The sequence below is a fragment of the Vombatus ursinus genome, unplaced genomic scaffold, assembly GCF_900497805.2.
Source record: "Vombatus ursinus unplaced genomic scaffold, bare-nosed wombat genome assembly UNPS02014814.1, whole genome shotgun sequence".
Classification (NCBI taxonomy): domain Eukaryota; kingdom Metazoa; phylum Chordata; class Mammalia; order Diprotodontia; family Vombatidae; genus Vombatus; species Vombatus ursinus.
The window spans coordinates 15,944,932-15,968,260 of NW_020954592.1; the positions used below are offsets into that span (position 1 = coordinate 15,944,932).

The 23,329-nt window shown below is 34.9% G+C and overlaps 1 protein-coding gene across 1 annotated transcript in view; it reads right to left on the minus strand.

Annotated features, from left to right (window-relative positions):
- Nucleotides 1-23,329, minus strand: part of CRYBG3 (crystallin beta-gamma domain containing 3) — a 154,710-nt gene that overhangs the window by 44,340 nt on the left and 87,041 nt on the right. Inside the window, exons 8-12 of the mRNA XM_027835352.1 lie at nucleotides 21,260-21,396; nucleotides 15,721-15,835; nucleotides 12,568-12,603; nucleotides 7,986-8,119; nucleotides 6,669-6,795 (exon numbers count right to left, since the gene is read on the minus strand). Of these exons, the coding sequence (XP_027691153.1) occupies nucleotides 6,669-6,795; nucleotides 7,986-8,119; nucleotides 12,568-12,603; nucleotides 15,721-15,835; nucleotides 21,260-21,396 (549 nt within the window). The remainder of the gene's footprint in view (nucleotides 1-6,668; nucleotides 6,796-7,985; nucleotides 8,120-12,567; nucleotides 12,604-15,720; nucleotides 15,836-21,259; nucleotides 21,397-23,329) is intronic.

The following is a 23,329-nucleotide window of genomic DNA, read 5'->3' on the forward strand; positions in this document are numbered from 1 at the left end:
AAATTTGAGAGAGTTAAGAACTGAAAATCTTTCCTTTTCTGCCATTCAGTTTTGGAAAGGAAGATGGAAGAGGTATGGATAGGGGGAAATTGGGGGGGGGGGGGGGAAAGAAGGGAGGGAGGAAAGAAGGAAGAAAGGGGGGGGGGGGGGGGGGGGGGGAAAGAGGGAAGGAAGGAAAGAAGGAAGAAAGAGAGGGAGGGAGGGAGGTGGGGAAAGAGAAGAGGAAGGAGAAAGAAAGGAAGGATCAATGAAGCATAAAAAAAAATGCACAGAACAGAAAGCAGGCCAGAAAGTAATACTGACAAGCAGGACAGTTTTTAAAGTTACATGTTCAATTTATTACACACTTAAAAAGAAAAGTAAGCTTGCCCTGGGTCATTCAGTCAAGATTCAAACCCATGACTTTCTGACTCCTGAATACAATGCTCTATTCACAACAATTTTTAAAGGTACAGAATTATTTTTGGAATGTACCATATTTGTTAAGTATATCATATCCTCTATTTAACTTAAATAGCTTTAGTTTCAGATACCTGTTACTCAGCTCTATTTATATTAAATTATATATGTATAATTATATTTATATTAAAAGAGAAAAAATTAATTCACTCAAAACTGGGTGTAGGATATTCTGAATAATGAGTTAAAGTTTCCTTAATTAATCCATGTAAGCATAACAGACTAATAAATGTATCATCCTGTCTATTATGTTTTGCACTTTTTAAAAAATATACTTTAACATTCATTTAAAAAAAATTTTAGGAGGGGTGGAGCCAAGATGGCAGTGAGCTCTCCCCCCAAACCCCTCCAAATACCTGCAAAAAATGGCTCTAAATAAATTCTAAAGCAGCAGAACCCACAAAAAGACCATTGGCCAAATGGAAAAGGAAGTCCAAAAGCTCACTGAAGAAAATACTTTCTTAAAAATTAGAATGGAGCAGTTGGAAGCTAGTGACTTTATGAGAAATCAAGACATTGTAAAACAAAACCAAAAGAATGAAAAAATAGAAAACAATGTGAAATATCTCAATGGAAAAACAACTGACCTGGAAAATAAGTCCAGGAAAGATAATTTAAAAATTATTGGACTATCTAAAAGCCATGATCAAAAAAAAAAAAAAAAAAACGCCTAGACATCATCTTTCCAGAAATTATCAAGGAAAACTGCCCTGATATTTTAGAACCAGAGGGCAAAATAGAAATGGAAAGAATCCACTGATTGCCAGAAAGAAACAATTCAAGTATATTGTGGAAACACAATCAGGATAACACAAGATTTAGCAGCTTCTACATTAAGGAACCAGAGGGCTTAGAATATAATATTCCAGAGGTCAAAGGAGATAGGATTGCAACCAAAAATCACCTATCCAGCAAAACTGAGTATAAGCCTTCAGGGGGGAAAATGGACATTCAGTGAAATAGAGGACTTTCAAGCATTCTTGATGAAAAGACCAGAGCTGAATAGAAAATCTGACTTTCAAATACAAGAAACATGAAGAGGTAAACAGGAAAGAGAAATCATAAGGGACTTATTAAGGTTGAACTGTTTACATTCCTGCATGGAAAGATGATATTTGTGACTCATGAAACCTTTGTCAGTATTAGGATAGCTGGAGGGAAAAAATTATATGTATGTATGTATATATTGATAGATAGATAGAGGGCACAGGGTGAGTTGAAGATGAAGGGGTGATATCTGGAGAATAAAATTAAGAGATGAGAGAGGATTATACTGAGAGAAGCAGAAAGGGAGAGGTAGAATAGGGTAAATTATCTCATAAAACAGACAAGAAAAGGCTTTTACAGTGGAAGGGAATTGGGGGAGGTGAGAGGGAATGAGTCAATCTTATTGTCATCGGATTTGTCTTAAGGAGAGAATAACATACACTCAATTGGGTATGGAAAGCTATCTTACCCTACAGGAAAATAAGGGGGAAAGGGGACAAGAGAGCAGGGAGATGATAGAAGGGAGGGGAGATACAGGGAGGGGGTAATCAGAAGCATACACTTCTAAGGAAGGACAGGGTCAAAAGAGAGAATAGAATAAATGGGGGGCAGGATAGGATGAAGGGAAATATACTTAGTTTTTCACAACATGACTACCACGGAAGTGTTTTGCATGACTACACATATATAGCCTGTATCGAGTTGCTGTCTACTCAATGAGGGTGGGTGGGGAGGGAGGAAGGGAGAAAATTTGGAACCCAAAGTTCTAAAAACAAATGTTAAAAAATTGTTTTCACATGCAATTGGGAAATAAGATATACAGGCAATGGGGTATAGAAATCTATCCTGCCCTACAGGAAAATTGAAGGGGAAGGGGATAAGTGTGGGGGGAGACAGAATAGAGGGCAGATTAGGGAAAGGGGTAATCACAATGCATGCCATCTTGGGGTGGGGGAGAGGGACGAGATGGGGAGAAAATTTAGAACTCAAAATCTTGTGGAAGTGAATGTTGAAAACTAAAAATAAATTAATAAAAAAAAGAGAAAAGAAAAAAAAAATTTTGAGTTCCAAATTCTCTCCATCCTTCTAGTCCCTCCTCCATAAGGCAAGCAATATGATACCCATTACACATGTGAGGTTGTGCAAAATATATTTCCATATTAGCCCTGTTGCAAAAAAATCCCAAAAAACAAACACTATGCTTCAATCTGCTCTCAGAGTTGATCAATTATCCTTCTGGAGGTATATAGCATTTTTCATCCTGAGTCCTTTGGAATTGTCTTGGATCCCTGTCTTACCCAAGTCTTTCAGAGCTGATCATCCTTACCATATTGCTATTATTGTGTAAAATGTTCTGGTTCTGTTCACTTCACTTTGCATCAGTTCATATAAGTCTTCCCAGGTTTTTCTGAAACCATTCTGCTCATCATTTCTTATAGCACAATAGAATTCCATCACAATCATATACCACAACTTATACAGGCATTTTTCAATTGATGGGTATCACCTTAATTTCTAATTCTTTGCCACCAGAAAAAGAGATGCTATAAATAGTTCTGTACATATAGGCCCTTTTCCCTTTTCTTTGATCCTATGGGATTAAAATCTAGTAACAGTACTGCTGGATCAAAGGGTATGCACAGTTTAAAGCCCTTTGGGCAAAGTTCCAAATTGTTCTCCAGAATGGTTGGACCACTTCACAACTACACCAATAGTACATTGGTGTCCTTATTTTTCCACTTCCACTCTAGTATGAGATATTTTTCTTTTCTGTCATGTTAGCCAGTCTGATAGGTTTAAGATGGTACCTCAGTTGTTTTAATATGCATTTCTCTGTAAGACTTTTTCTTTATAAGACTTTTTCATATGACTATTGATAGCTTTGATTTCTTCTTCTGAAAACTGCCTGGTTGTATCCTTTGACTATTTATCAATTGGATAATAGCTATTCTTTTTATAAATCTGACTCAGTTCCCTATACATTTGAGAAATAAGGTTTTTCTCAGGGAAATGTGCTGTAAAATTTTTTCCCCAGGTACCTGTTTTTCTTCTAATTTTAGCTGCATTGGTTTTGTTTGTGGAAAAAGAAAACTTAATTCACATAATCCAAATTATCCATTTTACTTCTCATGATCTGCTCTGTCTATTATTTGGTCACCAACTTGTGCCGTATACATAGATCTTACAAGTGAATTTTTTCATGCTCCCCTAATTTGCTTATGATATCACTCTTTACATCTAACTCATACACCTATTTAACCTCATCTTGGGGTATGGTGTGAGATGTTTGTTTATGCCTAGTTTTTGCCAAACTGCTTTCCACTTTTCCCAGCAACTTTTATCAAATACTGACTTTTTGTCCTCCAAATTTAGATCTTTTGGTTTATCAAACATTAGATTACTACGGTTATTTTCTATTACATATTGTGTACCTAATCTATTTGACAGATCTACTATTGTATTTCTTAGTCAGGACCAAAATGTTTTATAATTACTGCTTTGTAATATAGTTTGAAATCTCAAACTGCTAGGCTCCCATCCTTCACATTTTTTTTCAATGATTTCAATTATTTCTGGACCTTTTGTTCTTCCAGATGAATTTGATGATTTTTCTTTTAGCTCTATAATTCTTTGGTAGACTGATTGGTATGGCACTAAATAAGCAAATTAAATAGTGACATTTTTATTACACTGATTTGACCTACCTATGAGCAATTAATAGTTCTCCAATTGTTTAGATTTGTCTTTATTTGTGTCAAGAGTATTTCATAATTGTGTTCATACAGTCCCTGGGATTTTTTTTTTTTTGGCAGGAAGACTCCCAAATATTTTATACTGTTTACAATTACTTTAAATGTTATTTCTCTGTCTCTTTCTGTTGTTGTTGTTTTTTTCTGAGGCAATTGGGGTTAAGTGATTTGCCCAGCGTCACACAGCTAGTGTTATGTGTCTGAGGCTGGTTTTGAACTGAGGTCTTCCTGACTCCAGGGCTGGTGCTCTAACCACTGCACCACCTAGCTGCCCCTATCTCTTCTTGTTTTGATAGTAATATATAGAAAAGGTGATGATTTATGTGGGTTTATTTTATGTACTAGAACTCTGTTAAAGTTGTTAACTTTTTCAATTAGTTTTTTAGTTGATTCTCCAGGGTTGTCTAAGTTATATTATTTGCAAAAAAGTGATATTGTTTCTTTACTGCCTTTTCTTATTCCTTCAATTTCTTTTTTTTTTGTCTTATAGGTCTAGTTAGTATTTCTTGTACATTAATGAATAATAGTGATAATAATGGACATCCTGTCTCACATCTAATCTTAGTGGGAAAGCTTCTAGTTAATCCTCATTACAAATAATTCTTATTCTTGGTTTTAGATAGTTACTACTTATCATTTTAATAAAGTCTCCATTTATTCCTATGCTTTCTAGTGTTTTTAATAGGAATAGGTATTGTATTTTGTTAAAAGCTTCTTCTGCATCTGTTGATATAATAATATGATTTTTGTTATTGATATAGTCAATTATGCTTATAGTTTTCCTAATACTGAACCAGTCCTGCAATCCTGCTCTGAATTCCATCTGGTATCAGGTCATAGTGTATGATCTTTGGGATATTTTGTTATAATTACCTTGCTAGTATTTTATTTACAATTTTTGCATAAATATTCATTATGGAAATTAGTCTATAGTTTTCTTTCTCTGTTATTGCTCTCCCTGGTTTGGGTATCAAAACTATATTTGTGTTACAGAAGGAATTTGGCAGGACTTCCTCTTTACCTGTTTTTTTTAAAATATTGTTCTGGAATTGTTCTTTAAATGTTTGGAAGAATTCACTTGTAAATCCATCTGGTCCTGGAGAACTTTGCTTGATTTTTAACAGAAAAGCTGAATGATATCAGTGAAGTTGTGAAATGTGTCAGTAAACCTGAAGAACAGTTAGAAATTGTCCTAAAAAAGTGACCAATAGTTCTATATTCTTTGACCCAGATATATGACTGCATTGATTTCCCAAGGAAGTCAAAGAGAAAAAGGTCAAATATATAACAAAACATTAACCGTGGAACTTTTGTGATAGCAAAAAACTGGAAATAAAGTATATGTCTATCAGGTGGGAAACAGTTGAATAAATTGTGGTACGTGAATGAAATGAAATATTACTCTTCCGTAAGAGGTGACAAAAGAATTCAAAGAAACATGAGAAGATATATATGAACTGACACAAAATGAGAGTAACAAAGTAAATGTAAAATAAAATACAAAATTGAATGCTGTGTAATTACAATGAGCAAGCCTGGACCAGAGGAGTTGATAAAATATACCTCCTTTTTTTATTGGGGAGATGGAATAAGGCATGGGAGTGAAGAGCAGCAGTGTAGAAAATGCCTTATATACTTTCCAATACAAAATATATGTGGGTTGGTTTTGCTGAACTACCCTTTTTTTTAAACTTTCTTTCTTAATCTTTGCTCAAAAAGAGGTCTAGTGTCCTTTAGGAGTAATAATATATTGGAAAGGAGATGTGATATAAAAGCAAAAGGCATCAATTAAAAAAAAATAACAAAATCAAGTTTGGCATTAACAGTGAAAATCTATAGAACATCTATTGAAAACTTCAAAGCCTGTCCTCAATTAAAGATGAAGAACTACTGCCAAGAAAAACAGATGCATTTTCTAAACTGTATTTATCAGTATATTTCTTTCAGATGCAAGTAATTTCTAGCTTACCTTATACTGATATGTGTAAGCATAAATATGGATTTCCTTATTTGTCTGCATTTCTACATAGCCTGGATAGGAATTCACCAAATCTAGAGAGAGATGACTAAGAAAGAGATAAAACTTTGAAGGGTAGCTGGTAGAAATGGGCTCTTTAGCTACCTTAAAGCCTGCTTTAATTAAATGTCCCCAAATATATGTTTAGGAATTTATAAAGCAAAAGTTATGATGTATTTTTAAGAGAAACCCGAGTGGATAAGATTTGTCTCTCTGAGCATCCTGAGACATCACTGGAAAGATAAGCACAATTTGTCAAGAAGTAATATATATTTCATAATGTATCATGACAATACGGCAAATAATATACTGAACCAGGCACTTCAACCTCATGATACTCAGGTGTCAGTAACATTTTATAATTTTCTAATCTGCACAGAATTATGATTGATTTTCAATTACTTATAAGATAAAGTGAGTGGGAAAACAAAGACAGAAAAACAATGAAAACTTACTGCTTGTAAGTACCGGAAAGACAATAAAGTGCTATTTAATGTCTCCCAGGTACTGATGTCTTCATATTCTCCCTCTTCAAGCAGATACTGTTGGCCTTTAAAATGTTCTTTTTCATAGGCAACCCACCTAGATATGCACATAACACAAATTCAGCAGTTAAATAAGTTGTAGTCAGTGAGTATAATAAAGAAACGATACAAATGATTTAATTGATTATTACAAATCTAATTCTATAAACCAACATTAGTTTTCTTTTAGCTTAAAAACAATAATTCTTAGAGCCATGAGACTTTTCCCAAACAAGGGACTAATTGTAGGGATACAACAGAGCCATCTCTTTTTGAATGTTTGCAATGTGATCTTATACCATATGTTTCAAAACAAATGGAGTCCTGTTAGAAAAAAATACAAATAAAAAAGAGGAGAAAAGACAACTACTACCAAACTGAATCATGTAAGGTTATTCCTGTTTTTAATCACTTATGCCCATGGGTTCAATCTTTAGGGTTTCTATGATAAATCATTTATCCAAGGCTCAAATCAGAGGATAATGCCACTAGACGTCAAGATAATTGCTATTTGGTAGGGAACAGGTAAAAAGCAACTAGGGATGTCTGAGTTGCTTTGCAGGAAGGGGTGTTGGTTGCAGTCTTAAAGCTCTACATTTATTTAAAGACATATATAGATGTTTCCTGGCAAAAAAATTTTGATAGTACCATTGGAGATGACAAGAAACTGGAAGGAAACAAAATTATTACCTGCCTCCAAAATAAATTGAATGGCCAATAAAAATAAAAACAGGAAGTTACATAGAAATTAGGTAAGTAAAATCATCTCTTGATCTTAATATAGGGTTTCATGAATATACTAATTATTATTAAATGCCTTTTTATTGTCTTCAAATGATATATGAATAACAACTCTATCTGGAATAATATTTTCATGGGAATTTTTAAAAAATCAGCTGCAAAAAATTCAGTGAAAACAAATTTTGCACAGGCATTACAATTTGACAGGAAATTTCATTTTAAAAAAGTAAACCACAATCAACCAAGCAACAAGCACTGGTTGTGGACCTACTATGTGCTAAGCACATATCCTGTGCTAAGCACTAGGGATACAAAATAAAACATGAAACAGTCCCTATTCTTAATGAGTTTACATTCTACATAAGGGAAGGTGACATGTGCAACACGTACATGTGTAACATGTACATATATAAAAATATATGCAAAATAAACACAAGGCAATTTATGAGGCAGGTCAAAAATATCTGGAGATCACGAAAGAACTAATATTGAAAATTCACAACTCACACTCCACCAATGACACGAATTGATGCAATTCCAAAGAAATTCTCATCATTTCTGAAAAGCTCTGGGACAGAGTCTACGTGTTCATTAAATTCCTTGGCCTTCCCAAAGAAATGTGTTTTATCATATATAATCACCTACAAGATGAATGAGAGATATTTAATGTATAGAATAGCATATATTTACTAAATTTAAACAGACATTAAGATTAAATCAGAGGAAACAAGATAAAGAAAACAAGATAAAACAAACATCACAACATAAAGAACTTTAAAAGCCAAAATTCATCATCATCATAAAGGCACATCTATATCAAACAGCTAACATTTATATACATTCATATATTGTAGTGCTCCAACAATGCACTGCGGGAGAGGGGTCACCCCCCTAGAACTACTTTTTAAGTGAGGAATTTCATGGTTACTATGAGCTTTCAGTACAAGTACAACTCTATAAACAATAAATACAAATACTGTACATAAAGATGCTTCCTGCAACACTCAATCCTTCCACATCCTTCAGTGAATACTGAAGAATAGAAGACATGCCAATATTTGAATTGAAATGGACAATTACCAAAAAATATAAGACAAAACTAAAAGAGTAATAGTTTATATTTTTGTGGTTCTTTAAGGTTTGCAAAACACGTTACATAAATGATTCCATCTGATCCACACAACAACACTATGAAGTAGGGACTACAGGTATTATTAACCTCATTTTTGAAAAGAGAAAACTGAGGCTCATTGAAAACAGTTTGTTTCATTTTTGAATACTTTCTCCCTAATGATGCCTTGCACATATTAAGTGTTTAATAAATGCTCCTTGAAGTAATGAATAAAAAAATAAGGCTCAGAGAAGTCAGGTGACTTGCTAGTAGTTGTTCCACAATAATGAAGTTATCAAAAGCAGGATATGAATTCTGGTTTCTTGCAATTACAAAGCCAGTGTTCTTTCTACTATACCACATTGTTTTAGAGGATGATAACTATATGGAATTCTTTCTCTATTTGTATCATGTAAAAAAAAAACCCACACAAAAATAAAAGGGAAAAAGGACAAATTATTAACAAATTTCTAGCATATAATCTATATATCTTGTCCTTTCTTCTCTCTTAATCAATCCCAATTCATCCACTACATGTTAAATATCTCTACCTGAATGTACTAACCATCTTTGCGACTCAACTTACGCAAAACTGAATCCTTTATTTTTTACCTGTCCTATGAACTTCCCTATATTTGTGGATACCATCATCTTTCCAATCACCCAGGTTCAGAGACATCTTTGACTTTTCCCACTTCTTCCAACCTCTTCCTCCTCCATACCATCAATCAGTTGCCAAATCTTCCAGATTCTATCAGAGGATCTGCCACATCAGCATCCTCTCATAATGCTACTATTTATCTAGACTGTTTTAATAGCATCTCAATTGCTCTCTCAGCTTCTAGTTTCTCTCTTCTACAATCTATCACCATGTAGCTGCCTCAAAAAGTCTTCAGAACAGTCTAATCATAACATTCCCCTACTCAAACATCTTCAAATGGCTCCCTATTGTCTAAAAAAAGAAGTGCATTTCTTTTCATGGCACTTCAAACTTTAAACAGTCTGTCAACAGTGTACCTATCCACCTTACTTCATATTATTCTCCTCTTATTTTCTGTACTCCATCCAAACTAGATTAACAGCATGTCAGTCATCTCATGCCTCATGCTTTAGCACCACCCCCTATTCCCAGGCTAAAAGAAACTCTAGAAAAAATTTTGCCTTTCAAATTCCTTATCTTCCTTTGAGATTCAGCTCAAGTGCCACCTTCTCTCAGAAGCCTTCCTGGATACTCCCTGCTATTACTGGTCTTTCACTCACCGAAACTTGCTAGAACACTTAGTTAGTTTGCTCCTTGGTCCCTCCACTCCCTACTTTGTATATAGTGCAGTGCCGAGCACATAGCAGACATTTAATAAATGTCTGTTGACCTGACTTGTGTGATATTGATCTGTGCACATCCTATCTTTACCAGGAAGATGCGGCCTCCCTCCCTAAGTGGCTTCATGGCCTCAGGTTCCCCACCTCTGGCCTGGGTCATTTTTATCTTGATACTGCTAGCAACTAGCAGAGAGCCTTGCTTATTGTAGGCACTAAATAAATATCTGTTGAATTCAATTCAGGCATTTATATTATAGCTGAACATCAGAACAAAATGAATAGAATAGACTCTGGTCAGTCTCAGAAAATAGTTTCCGGTATTTCACACATCCCTTATCCTTCAGGACTACAAATGATGGGACCGTAACTTCTTGACAATGGCAGCCAGTTTCCCCAGATTTATAGTGGTGAGTGGTGTGAAAAGCTCTTAGCCGAGACAATTTTCTACGTTATAGGCAGAAGAAAAAGATAGATTTGTCCCTAACTCCCAAGATAATTTGGGGAAAAATTATATCTACAGTCAGAGCAACAGGGCCAATAAAACAGTCCTTGGAAACAGAATAAGTAAGTGCCTCCTGAACACTGTTAGTCACTTCTTCAGCAATTATGAATCTAGACTATAGAAGCTCTTACAGAACTCTTAGGAAAAGAGTTGACAATCCAAAAGGAGAGCTAACATGTACACAAATAACTGTAATATAAGGCAGAATGTGATTACGGAATTCAAGGAAAGAAGAAGTAATTTTTGGCAAGGAGGAAACAGGAAAAGCTCCATGATGGAAGTAGCATTAGAACCGGGGCTTGAAGAACAGGTAGAATATTAATAAGTAGAAACCTAGGGAGTGAGAAGGACAAGCCAAATAGACAGAAATGAAGGTAGGCACTGGCTAGTAGTACAATATGGCTAAAGTTTAAGGTATGCATAGGAAATAAATAGGAAAGATGAGACTAGGAACATAGCTTGGGGTCAGATGATAGAGGGCTTTAAAGTTAAGGCTAAGTAAGTAACTTGGACTTTATTTTATGGACAATGGTGAGTCAGTCATTTGAGGTTTTTGACTGGGGTGGGGTGGGAGGATGATGTGATCATGCCTCTGTCACAATCAAAGGTATGTTAAAACTAGCAAGACTAATCTAGTAAAGCTCAGGTTAGAAAGGAGTTGGGGAATAGTCTAGATGGGGAGAAAGCAGTCAGGAGACTATTGTAATAGTCTAGACATATAAGATGATAAGTGCCAATACTATGGTGATAGTTGCTAGATGTACAGGAAGGAAATTGATAAAATAAATATTTAGAAGGCAGAATGGGCAGGATTTGATAACTGAATAGAGTGGACTAGGGGGAAGGAAAGGTGGTACAAGGAAGAAAAATCAGTCAAAAACGACTCCAGGTTTAAAAGCTAAGTGTCTAGGCAGGGGTGCTTAACCTTTTATGAGATATGGACCTACATGGCAGTCTGGTGAAACCTAACGATACTTTCTCAGAGGATTACAATGAAAACTATTATAATGAAATATATTTGTAATATTAGAAGCAAAATCTTTCTTCTCCCTTATTTACTTTGAAATTACTTTTATTTGTAATTAATTCATCTTACACTGATTTTTATTTTTGGAAAAACACAAAAGGTATAACTAAAACAAAACCATGTTCCAAATTTTCAATAACTTGCTTCTTTTTTTATCTTAGAAAAACAGTAAGTATATTCCTCCTTACAAGAGGTATAGTCTACATTTTACACCATTATATTTAGGTCTTATTTTTCTTTCAAATTCTTTAGTTACTCCTCTCATTCCAGTTTCTCATTACATCTTAGAAAGATGATCTGTCATTAGCCCTCTGATCTTCATTTTCCATGCTAGCTTCCTTAGAGATCTAATCTACTTCTCATGGATAGGACTATAATTTCTGCAAGGACGACTCCTTGACTATTCTCAAACTCCAGAACCATATCTCTAATTAGTTGCTGGGCATTTCATATTAGCTGTCCAGTTATCATATCAATCTTAGTATGTCAATATGAGTCAATAGTGTGATGTAATAATAACAACAATATTACTAACATTTACATAGTGCTTTGAGATTTGCAAAATGCTTTACAAACAATGTCTTGACAACCCTGTGAGGTAGGTGCTAATGTCTCCATTTTACAGCTAAGGAAACTAAACAGACAGGTTAAGTGACTTGCACAGAGTCACACAGCTACGTATCTGAGGCTGAATTGATGCCCAGGTCTTCCCCACTTCAGGTCCAGCACTCTATCTGTGTAACTTAGCTGTCTGCATACCAGCCTAGAATAATGCCATTTGGCAGTAAATTAAGAGTACCATAGTATCGAACAATAAGGAGGTGATAGCCCCATTGCTCTCTGTTCTGGTCAAACATAATATCTGTTCATTTCTGGATACTACATTTTAACAAGGACATTGATTGTATTTACTAAGCACTGTGGATACAAATAGAAAAAGAAAAAAGTAGTCCCTGACCTCAAGGAACATGTTCTAATGAGGGAGACAACATATGCCTAAATCTGCACATAACAAGATTTATGCAGAATAGATGAAAGGTTGCCTTAAAAGGGAAGGGACTTTAGAAACTAGGGAGACAGAGAAAGGCTCTCTACAAGACATGGGGTAGACTAGAAATTAAACACTTACCCTTAAATTCATAGGCATTTCTACCTTCAATCCACCCTAAGGATAAAAAGAAAATTTAAAATTAAATATATACATACATGTATATAAACATTAAATTTATTTGAAGGAACTATCTGTAATTCATAAATGGTATGAGAATCTGAAATTAATAAAGACTGCTTGTGGTACTTTTAGTTATAAATTGAGTAAAAAGTTGTTAACATCCCTGAAGCATTTATATTGAATTATACCTGCAAGTCAAAGGCTCATATAAGTCTTGGTGGCTCTCACTATCAAAGAGAGAAGGGCTTAGAATACCACATTTCAAAAGACAAAAGATAAAGTTTTACAATCAAGAATAACCTATCAGGGAAAATTGAATATAAATCTACATAGAAAAAAATGGACATCATAATGAAATAAAACACTTTAAAGGAATCTTGATGGAAAGACTAGACAGAGCTGAATAGAAACTCTGAAATTCAAAGAGAAAAGTCAAAAGAAACACTAAAAGGTAAATAGATTTTATCAATTGAAGGAGAATATACCACAAAAAGGACACCTAAGCAGCACAGTGGATAGAGAGCATCGGGTCTGCAGTTAGGAAGACTCACCTTCCTAAGTTTAAATCTGGCCTCAGACATTCACTAGCTGATCTTGTTAGGAGCGCTTGCCTTCTATGAGTTCTCTATAAAATTGTTTCTTAGGCAAATGTATATAATAAAGGCCTCAATTCTCAAATATACAGAGAACAGTCAAATTTATAAACATAAGAGCCATTCTTCAATTGATAAAAGGTCAAAAGATATGAATGGGCAGTTTTCAGACAAAGTAATCTGTCTATACTCATGTGGAAAAAAAATGCTCTACTTCACCACTGATTAGAGAAATGCAAATTAAAACAACCTGTGAGTTACCACCCTATACCTATCAGATTGGCTAATATGACAGAAAAGGAAAATGACAAATGTGGGAGGACATGTGAGACAATTGAGAAATTAATGCTCTGTTGGTGGAGTGGTATACTGATTCCACCATTCGATAGAGTAATTTCAATCTGTGCTCAAAGGGCTATAAAACTGTGCTACCCTCTGACCTAGAAATACCACTATTAGGTCTGTTGTTGAAGTATGGTAGGTCACTGTGTTGAACAGTTACTGTCTTTTACAGATGATCATCATTATAATATAGCTGTTACTGTGTACAATGTTCACCTGGTTCTGCTTCATTTTGCTTCTGTTTGGTTTGCTTCCTAGGTTTTTCTGAAACTATCCCCTTCAACATTTCTTAGAGTATCCTATCACATTCATGTACCATAACTTGTTTAGCCATTCCCCATTTAATGGGCATCCCTTTATTTTCCAATTCTTTACCACCACAAAAAGGCCTATTATAGTATTTTTATACATATGGGTCCTTTTCCTTTTTCAATCAATCAATTAATCAATAAACAACTATTAAGCACCTACTATATGCCAGGCACTGTGCTAAGCACTTTTTCTTTTATCTCTTTGGTGTATATATCTAGTAATGGTATTGCTGGGTTAAGGCATAGGCACAGTTGTATAGCTTTTTGGGCACAGTTCCAAATTTTTTCCCAAAATGTTGGAACTAGTTCACAGCTCTACCAACTTTAGAGCACCTATTTTCCCACATACCCTCTAGCATTTGTCATTTTTTGTCATCTTAGCCAATCCGATAGGTATGAGGTGGTGCCTCAGAGTTGTTTTAATTTGCATTTCTTTAATTATTAGAGAATTTTTATATGACTATTGATAGCTTTGATTTCTTCCTCTGAAAACTACCTATTAATATCCTTTGACTATTTACCAAGTGGGAATGGATTTTATTCTTATAAATTTGGCTCAGTTCTACAGTCTAGAAATGAGAACTTTATTAGAGAAATTTGCTGCAAAGATTATTTTTCTGCTTTTGGTCTAATTTTAGCTGCATTGGCTTATTTTATGCAAAATTTTTTTTTAATTTTACGCAATAAAAACAATTCATTTTGTTTCTTGTGAACCTCTCTATCTTTTGTTTGGCATTGCCTGAACCTTATTCTCATCAGCACTGGCTCAAAGAAGGAATAATATACACAATCAGATGAATATAGAAATCGATCTTATCTGACAGGGAAGTAGGAGGGGAAGAGATGAAATAAAAGTGGGGTGGGGACTGACAGAGGAGAGGGCAGATCAGGGGAAGTGGTAGACAGAAGCAAAACATTGGTGATATGAGAAAGGGTGAAAGGAAAGAGAGGACAAACAGAAGGAAGAATAGGATGGAGGGAAATATACAGATTGTAATCATAATGGTAAATGTGAATGGGATAAACTCTCCCATAAAATGGAAGTGGATAGCAGAGTGGATCAAAAACCCAGTATCCTATAATATGTTGCTTACAAGAAACACACTTGAACCAGAGAGACACACACAGAGTAAAGGAAAACCTGGAAAGACTTTTACAAACTGATGCAAAATGAAATGAGCAGAACCAGGAAAACACTGTACACAGTATTAGCAACATCACGTGATGATCAAATATGAATGATTCAGCTTCTCTCAGCAACACACTGATCCAAGACAAGTACAAAGGACTCAAGAAGGAAAATGCTATCCACATCCAGAAAAAGAACTGATGGACTTATGCATATCTTTTTCACTTACTTTATTCTCTCATGTTTTTTGTTTTTTACTTTTGATCTTTTTCTTCTTCCACAACTGTGATGAATATGGATATATGTTTTACATAATGGCATATGTATAAACTAAATCAAACTGTCTACTGTTTTCAGAAAAAGGTAGGGGAAGGAGGGAGGGAGAAAAATTTGGAACTCAAAATCTTATAAAAATGAATGCTAAAAATTTTTTTGATTTGTAATTGTGGGAAAAAATAAAATACTATTTAAAGCAAAAAAAAGATTTGCTGTGTGAAAGGTACTACATAAGTATCTTACGCTATCATATAATATGCATATTAGGTGGGTACTTAAACATGCAAACATTAATATTAATATTTTAGTCATTTGTATATTGTGCATATTTAGTTTTGAAACTATAGAAGAATCAAGGAAGAATATAAGCTATTGACTTCTATTTGAACTGGGAAAAGGAAAAGGGATGTTGGAGCCATTTTCTCTTTGAGAAAATAAAGCATTATTTAAATCTGCTCACCATTTGAAGTGGATGCAGTGATTTCATTTCAGATGATGAAATCTCAAATAGTCCATGGCCTTCTTCCAGAACTGTCACTTGTCCCTTAAAATTAACATCTGGGAAGGCAAGCCAACTAAAAGAGAAGGCAAAATGGTTAGTTCTGGTACTGCTAGACCCCCTTCCTTCATATTTTTTTTTTCACTGACTGTTGATATTCTAATGACCTTTTATTTCTACAGATGAATTTTGTTATTGTTTTTTTTCCTAGCTCTATAAAGTAGTTCTCTGGCAGTCTAATTGGTATGGCACTGAATAAGTGAATTAATTTAGGGGTGTGCTGGGACCCAGCTTGAACTGCCTCTCAAGAATCAACTGTTAAATTTCCAGTGTAAGCATTTATACCTCGGAAGTTTTTAATCCTAGTCCTGTAAGAGTTATCAATTAATTAATAAAAAGTATTTATTAAGAACCTATAACATAGGGGCAAAAGGAATATAACTAAACAATATAATTTACACTAAATAAATCAACGTTGACATAACTATCTAACATCCTCACTGGATTTGTTATCCACTTGCCAGCTATTATACATAATTTCCTGGTGTATCTTTGCATTAGCCTGATCAGTGCTGAGGTTTGAATTACAGTGCTAGGAATGACTACATTAGAGAACTTATCACATCATACACAAGATGAATTGAAAATTAGACAGTCCAGTCATATTAGCTCTAGAGTGATAGCCTCTATTCAGCATAGCCATCCCTAAAGCCTCAGTTTTTTATACTGAGGCATACTGCAGGCCCCACTGATATCAAATGTGCCTGGTTACAAGCCCATCGTTCTCACAGTCTCACTGAATACATACATGTTCATGTTAGAAATACCAGCTAGTTCTGATCATTTCTTGCAGTGCTGACTGTTTAGTTTCCACAAGATTACTTGAACCCAGGTTAACTCTCTAAAAGGCCCGTGTCTGATATATATAAAGAACTCTAGAATAATGGTGACAGATAGGTTCCTTGCTCCTTTACTTCTGATGAGTACGTATATAAAAAAGAATTGCTATTAACATTAATAGATTCATCACTCTAAAAAAGAGAATCAATACACATCATCAGAAATGGGAGTTAGCTAAAGACAGATACCAATAAAACTGCTCCCAATCTAAGTACACAGTAGCAGCCAACATTTCTAAATCACATTAACTTTTCTATATCATCTCCTGCATAATAAAATCTTTGAGTGGAGCCAGGGTTTAGGACATATAGTCCCTTGGTTTTCCTTTGAGAAGAATGGGGCAGAAATTAGAAGCAGCTGCATCCTGAAAAGCAAGAATTTAAGCAAGAAAGTAATTTTAAGATGAGCATATTACTATTACACAGGAAATCAACAGTTAATAATGGTTGTGTTTCACTTATGTTTACTAAAACAATCATTTTTAATTTGATTTTTCATATTGTTGACAATTTTCATGTCACCTTTATTCAAAGATGCCATGAATATTAAAAATAACTATATATTTATACCCAAATCAGGTGAGCATATGCTATTCTGATGTCCACGCTGAGAAGTGCCAAAGATCTGATGCATATGTCATCTAAACTCTGGGAATTTTATAATCTGAGCTAAACTCTGCACCAGTTCTAGAAACAGTTTAAGGAACTATTGTTCCTATTTCATTTTTAAATTAAATTTTATTTTATTTTCAAAGATTAGTCTTTTCCTCCCTCCCAATTTCCTTCCCCTGCCCTCAATGAGAAAGCAAGAAAAACAAAACCCCTGGATTTTGGCTATGATGTTCCTAAAGTTTTCATTTTGGGGTTTCTTTCAGGAGGAGATTCTTTCTATTTCCACTTTGACATCTGGTTCTAAGACATCTGGGCAATTTTAAAATTTCTTGAAATGGGATGTTTAGGCTCTTTTTTGGTCACTGGGTTCAGACAGCAGTCCTATGATTCTTACACCATCTTACACTTTCTTCTATATTTTCAGTCTTTGACTCTGTTTTAATATTTCTTGTTGACTCAAGAAATCATCAGCTTATTTGGTCCATTCTAATTCTCAGAGGATTTGTTGCTGGGACAACGTTTTGTACCTCTTATGCCAAGTTATTAATCCCCTTTCTAATTTTTTCTTCCATTACTCCAATTTCTTCTCTTGCTCCATTTCTTCCAGGAATTCTAGTTGAGTTTGTGCCCAAGCTGTGTTTCTCTGAGGCTTTGCTTACAGTTTTGGGGTCATTCTCTTTCTCTGTGTTTGTGTCTTAAGTAGCCCTGCCACCACAATAGCTCCTACAAAGTGGGTTTCTTTTTCTTTTTTTTTCTTTTTTTGGTAGCTTGTTCCTCCAGTTTACTTCCTGACTTTAGATAGGTATAGGATCTGCCACACTTCTAAAGGGAAGTGGGCTGGTGCTGTTGCTGCTTTCTTGGCGTATTGAATGTTGTGTTATTCCAGCATCTCAGGCTGGAGACCTGCAAGCATCAGTGCTCCCAAAGTTGTCTGATCTATGACAAAGTCATATGGCCACCGTGATCTGAGAATGTTACTGACCTGGGTTTAGGTCTGTGCAAGAGTATAGCGTTGCTAGACTCAACTCCTCTCAGTCAGCTGGAAAATTCTGTAGGTTCAAAGTGACTAAATCGTAGGCTCCCTTTTGGTCTGGGTTTTCTGCCTTAGTTGTTCCTCTACAAGATGGGATACATGCTGTAAGCCCCTCTCTGAGGTCTTCTTGGGGTCTGAGCCAAAATGGTGCTACTCCCTTATGAACTTCTTCCTCTGTACACCGCCCAGGGCACCCCTACCCAGAATGCCATTCTCCTGAATAGATATGCTTCTGAATCCACTCGAAATCTCTTACTTGGGACTGGATAGTGGACAACAAAGCTTCTAATTGACACCTGTTCTCATCAGCGTGACTCGGTATGGGTCTGGGGTTACCCCAACATGAATTCTTTCTCCCTAGTGCTCACCCTCTTCCTGGGTGCTGGAGTTCTCTGCCTAAGAGGCATGCTTCTGGCCCAACCCTGTCTTCCATTTCCAACAACCTCAATGACTGTCTCCCTATACCAAGCTAGGCTGAACAAAGAACTCACTATGACTTTTTCCCTGGATTTCCCATCAGGATTCAGCTTGATATATATTTTTAGCTCTGAACAAGCTTGTGTGGAAAACCCAATACGCTGCTTCCTAGAACTCCGCCATCTTGGCTCTCTGCCTCAAGAACAATATTTGAAATAGTATCAACCCCAAATTCTGTTCCAGTTCTATTAAAACCCAGTAATGTAGAGGAATCTGGTAGATTGGACCACTTTTTTAGCTTCCCTAAGAGTTTTGAGCTCTATGTGATGAAGCCCTAGTTTGAACCAGAAACTCCTCATTTCTAACTGGAAAAGTTAAGTCCATAGGAAGAGATCTTGAGTCAACCTGAAGTCCAGAAATCCTCACAACTATTCCAAGTTGTGAACTACAACCTTGAGCAGCTTTAGGAGACCTAGAACTGGTATAGGGTCTAAAGGTATGGGATGATGACACTTTTACTGCCACAAGTCATGAACTCAATGGATTTGACTCAATTAAATTCAAATATTCTTTAACTGAATAAAATATATAAAACACTGGCACCAAGGAAGATAAAAAGACAGGACATGCCTCTGACTGTAAGGATCTTAAAATATAGTAGGGAAGAGGGCAGCTAGGTGGCATAGTGGAAAGAGCACCAGCCCTGGAATCAGGAGGACCTGAGTTCAAATCCAGCCTCAGACACTTGACACTTACTAGCTGAGTGACCCTGGGCAAGTAAAAAAAAAATTATTTATATATATATGGGAAGATATCTAAACATACATATATATATATATATATATCTATTGCATAAAATTAAAATAAAATTTAAAAGAAAATGAACATATCAAAATCATAGGCTCTAAGAGTTGTAACAGACCACAGAAGTTATCTAGTCTCTTTCATGAAAAATTATTTCCTCTACAAGATTGTCTATATGGAATTATGAAGCCTTTGTTTAAAGATCTCCAGTAAACAACCACTACTTCCGATTTTTGGATCACTCTGATTGTTGATAAGTTTTTCTTTACATTAACACTGTACACTCTGGAACCAAGGAGAGCAAGTCTTATATTGCGCTTTCTTATACAGCCCATCAAATATTTGAAAACAGATACTTGTTTCCCTCCTCCCTCTCTCTCCACCCCTTTTCTGGGCTTCCATATCTCACTTTTAAATCATTCTGGGCCTAAAGTCCATTAAAATCCCAATATCTTTCCAAATGAATTAGGGTTCTTGCCTGTCTACACCTTCATCACTTTGTACTTTTGAAAGTGATTTTTTAAAAATGCAGGCTTAACTTTATATTTATCCTTCTTAAATTTCAGCTGTTCAGATTCAGCCTAATTTTCTGAACTGCACTGTATTAGCTATCCTTTCCTGCTTTGTATCTTATGTAATCTATGAATTTGACAAATGCCTTTATCTGAATCATTAATAAACAGCAGTAGATAAAGGAAAAATCCCTAAAGGCATCTCCCTGGAGACTTCCTTCCAAGATGACAAACTATTACTGAATGTCACTGAAACTATTTTCAGGTCAATTTTCACTAGCTTCCAATACACTTAAATTTAACGTCTAGGAAAACTATACATCCTTCCCTGATCTGTTGTCTTGTTAATTTGTTAACATTTCTATTTCAAATAGCAGTGAGGAAAGAGTGCATTCATTGCTTTACTCCTGTACTTATTGGGAAAACTTCTAGTATATAGCTATGTGGCTACAAACAAACATTTCATCTCTTCAAGCCTCAATTTCCTTATTAGTAAAAGGAAGATTTTTTTAAAAAATTGTATTGTGAAGAATATACTTTGCGAATTGTAAAATGCTATATAAAAATGCTATATAAAGGTAAGTAGTTTACTACTACTACTACTACTACTACTGCTATTACCACCACTTCTCTTTAATAGACTATGTCCTACTCCAAAAGAGTCATGATGGAAAATGCTATTCACATCCAGAAAAAGAACTATGGAGCCTGAATGCAGATCAAAGCATATTACTTGCTCTTTCTCTCTCTCTCTTTTTTTTTTGTTTCTTCTTTCTCATGGTTCCTCCCATTGGTTCTAATTCTTCTTTACAACATGACTAATGTGAAAATAAGTTCAATATGTAAGCATATGTAGAGCTTATATCAAATTGCACACTGTCTTGGGATGTGTGGGGGGGAGGGATGGGTAGAAAATCTGGAATGTAAAATCTTATGGAAGTATATGTTGAAAACTAAAAATAAATAAATACATTTAAAAAAAGACTATGTCCTATAAGTTGTATTTCTATAATTATGGGTGATAAACACCAAGACAGTGAACAAAGTCACCAAAAGGCTAAGTTTACCTGTTGAAATAGACTCACCCAACTAGCCAGGTAAGTGGATAGAAAAAATTGGCTATATCGCAGACAAGTCTGTGTAACTTCTTGCTGACTTAAAGTTGGATTTTTATCTCTCTCTTATTCCCAAAGTTACCATTATGAAGGCACATGAATACTTACACTCCTGCCTTCACAGCAAATGACACTGATCTTGGGAAATTAAGTTCTTCTAAGTTGGCAACTGATCTTTGTAAATAGACAGGACAACATGCTGCATCTGACTGTGGGCAAAGTTCTATTTCTGGAACACTGCAGTCCTGAAAAAAAGATAATTGATTTATGAAAGTTATCTAGAGTTACTCAGTATACCACCAAACCATAGAAGCATAGTAACTATATATGTGTATATATATATACATATATACATATCTTTTCCATATCATTAGCCATCTTGTATCACATATTCAGAATAGCTATGTTACAAATTGGAGCTTATTCAATATAAATTTTGGTGAAATTCAGGAATATTCAGTCACTGAATTATTGGAATGCCAACTAACTTTAGGTGGGCTGGTTTTCCTAAGCAGTAGTAGTATAAGACAAACAGTAATTAAAACTAACCTCATGGAGGCAATTCTATGTTAGAATATTTATATTCAGAATGCTCCAAAATGTATTAATTATGGGTGAGAGAAAAGCAAATTTGTTTCAATATATATTACTTTATTTGGTAGGGACTATGGATTTGGGGCAGTACCTTGATTTAGCTGAATTATTTTTTCATTCTTAAATAATAAATGGAAGACTTTTTTAGAAAGTGTTATTTTGTCCTCTATTCAAAATTCATATGATTTTGTTCCCCAAAAATGATCACATTTTTATTCCCCAGTTATTTTACTCTCTTTTATATGCTCTAGCATTCAGTATTTTTTTTTTGTTTCTGTCTTCAAAACACTTCTGCTCTCTTTCCACCCATACTATCACTATTGTCAGTATCTCATGCTTAGCTTCCTGGAGAAGCTTATGCCCTTGGCTTTTTCCCACTCAAATGCATCTTACATACCACTACAAATTTAAACTTCATAGGATAGTTTCCATATTGGCACTTCTCTGCTCAAAAAGTCCTGCTAACAGCTTCTTACTATCTATCATGTTGAAATATAAATTCCTTTGCTAAGCTACCAAGGCCCTCCGTGCAATTTGGTTTCAAGCTAACCATCCAGACTTACTTTCCAATTTTCCTCCAATTTGTTGGGCTCCTTTTGGTTCCCTCAACATACCATATTCCAAGGGTCTCAAAGTATGGTCTGAGAACCTTTCAAGAGGTCCATGAGATCAAACCCACCTTCATAATAATACTAAGATGTTTTCATTTCTAATACAGTAAATGTCAATAAGATAAAACCCACACAAACAAAAGCTCTTATGGAGGCTTCTCAAAAATTTTTTATGGAGTAGAAAGGGAGCCTAAAACCAAAAAATTATTCATTTCTACCTCCAAACATTTGTTCATTTTACACACACATACACACACCCACATATATATGCATATATGTACATAACACCCCTCCAAGACTTTCCCAGCCCTCAGTGATCTTTCTCATTTCTTTGATCGTTTATAGCACTTTTATTTTGTCCCATACCATATAGCATTTCATTACATATTATTTTGTTTTATTTCCTTTGCGTTAGTCTTGTCCAACCAATTAGAATATAATATACTTGAGGCTACACTGACTATGTCAAACTTTTTGGTATTACATAAAATGACTAGCATAGAACTAGAAATGGAGAATTTATTTAATAAATATAGTCTAAATGATTATATTACTAATCATTCAGCAGCATAATTCTGACCTATGAAGTTTCAAAAACAGCTGACAACAGTAAGTTTTATAAGGACATTTAAGGAGAAGTAAGTAATAAGTTTTTATGGGGTTACCTCAACAAAAAGTTTTGAGTTTCGCTTCAGAGACTACAGTTCCCTGAACTTTCTCATGTTTCTCCCAAATGTTTTATTTTTTTTTTAAATCATAATCTCTAGAAGATAGTTTCTCAATGGTCTCTAATGCCCCTTCCAGCTAAAAATCTACGATCCTATGATCCTGTGTAGAGAGTCAATTAATTTCCTCCTTATCTCTAAATGAAGATCTGGAGATTTTTGTTCTTATCAAAGTTAAATTTCCATTTTTCCCTCCTAAAAGCTGTTGTTAAATTACAATATATTAACAATACTCAACCTACAAAGGT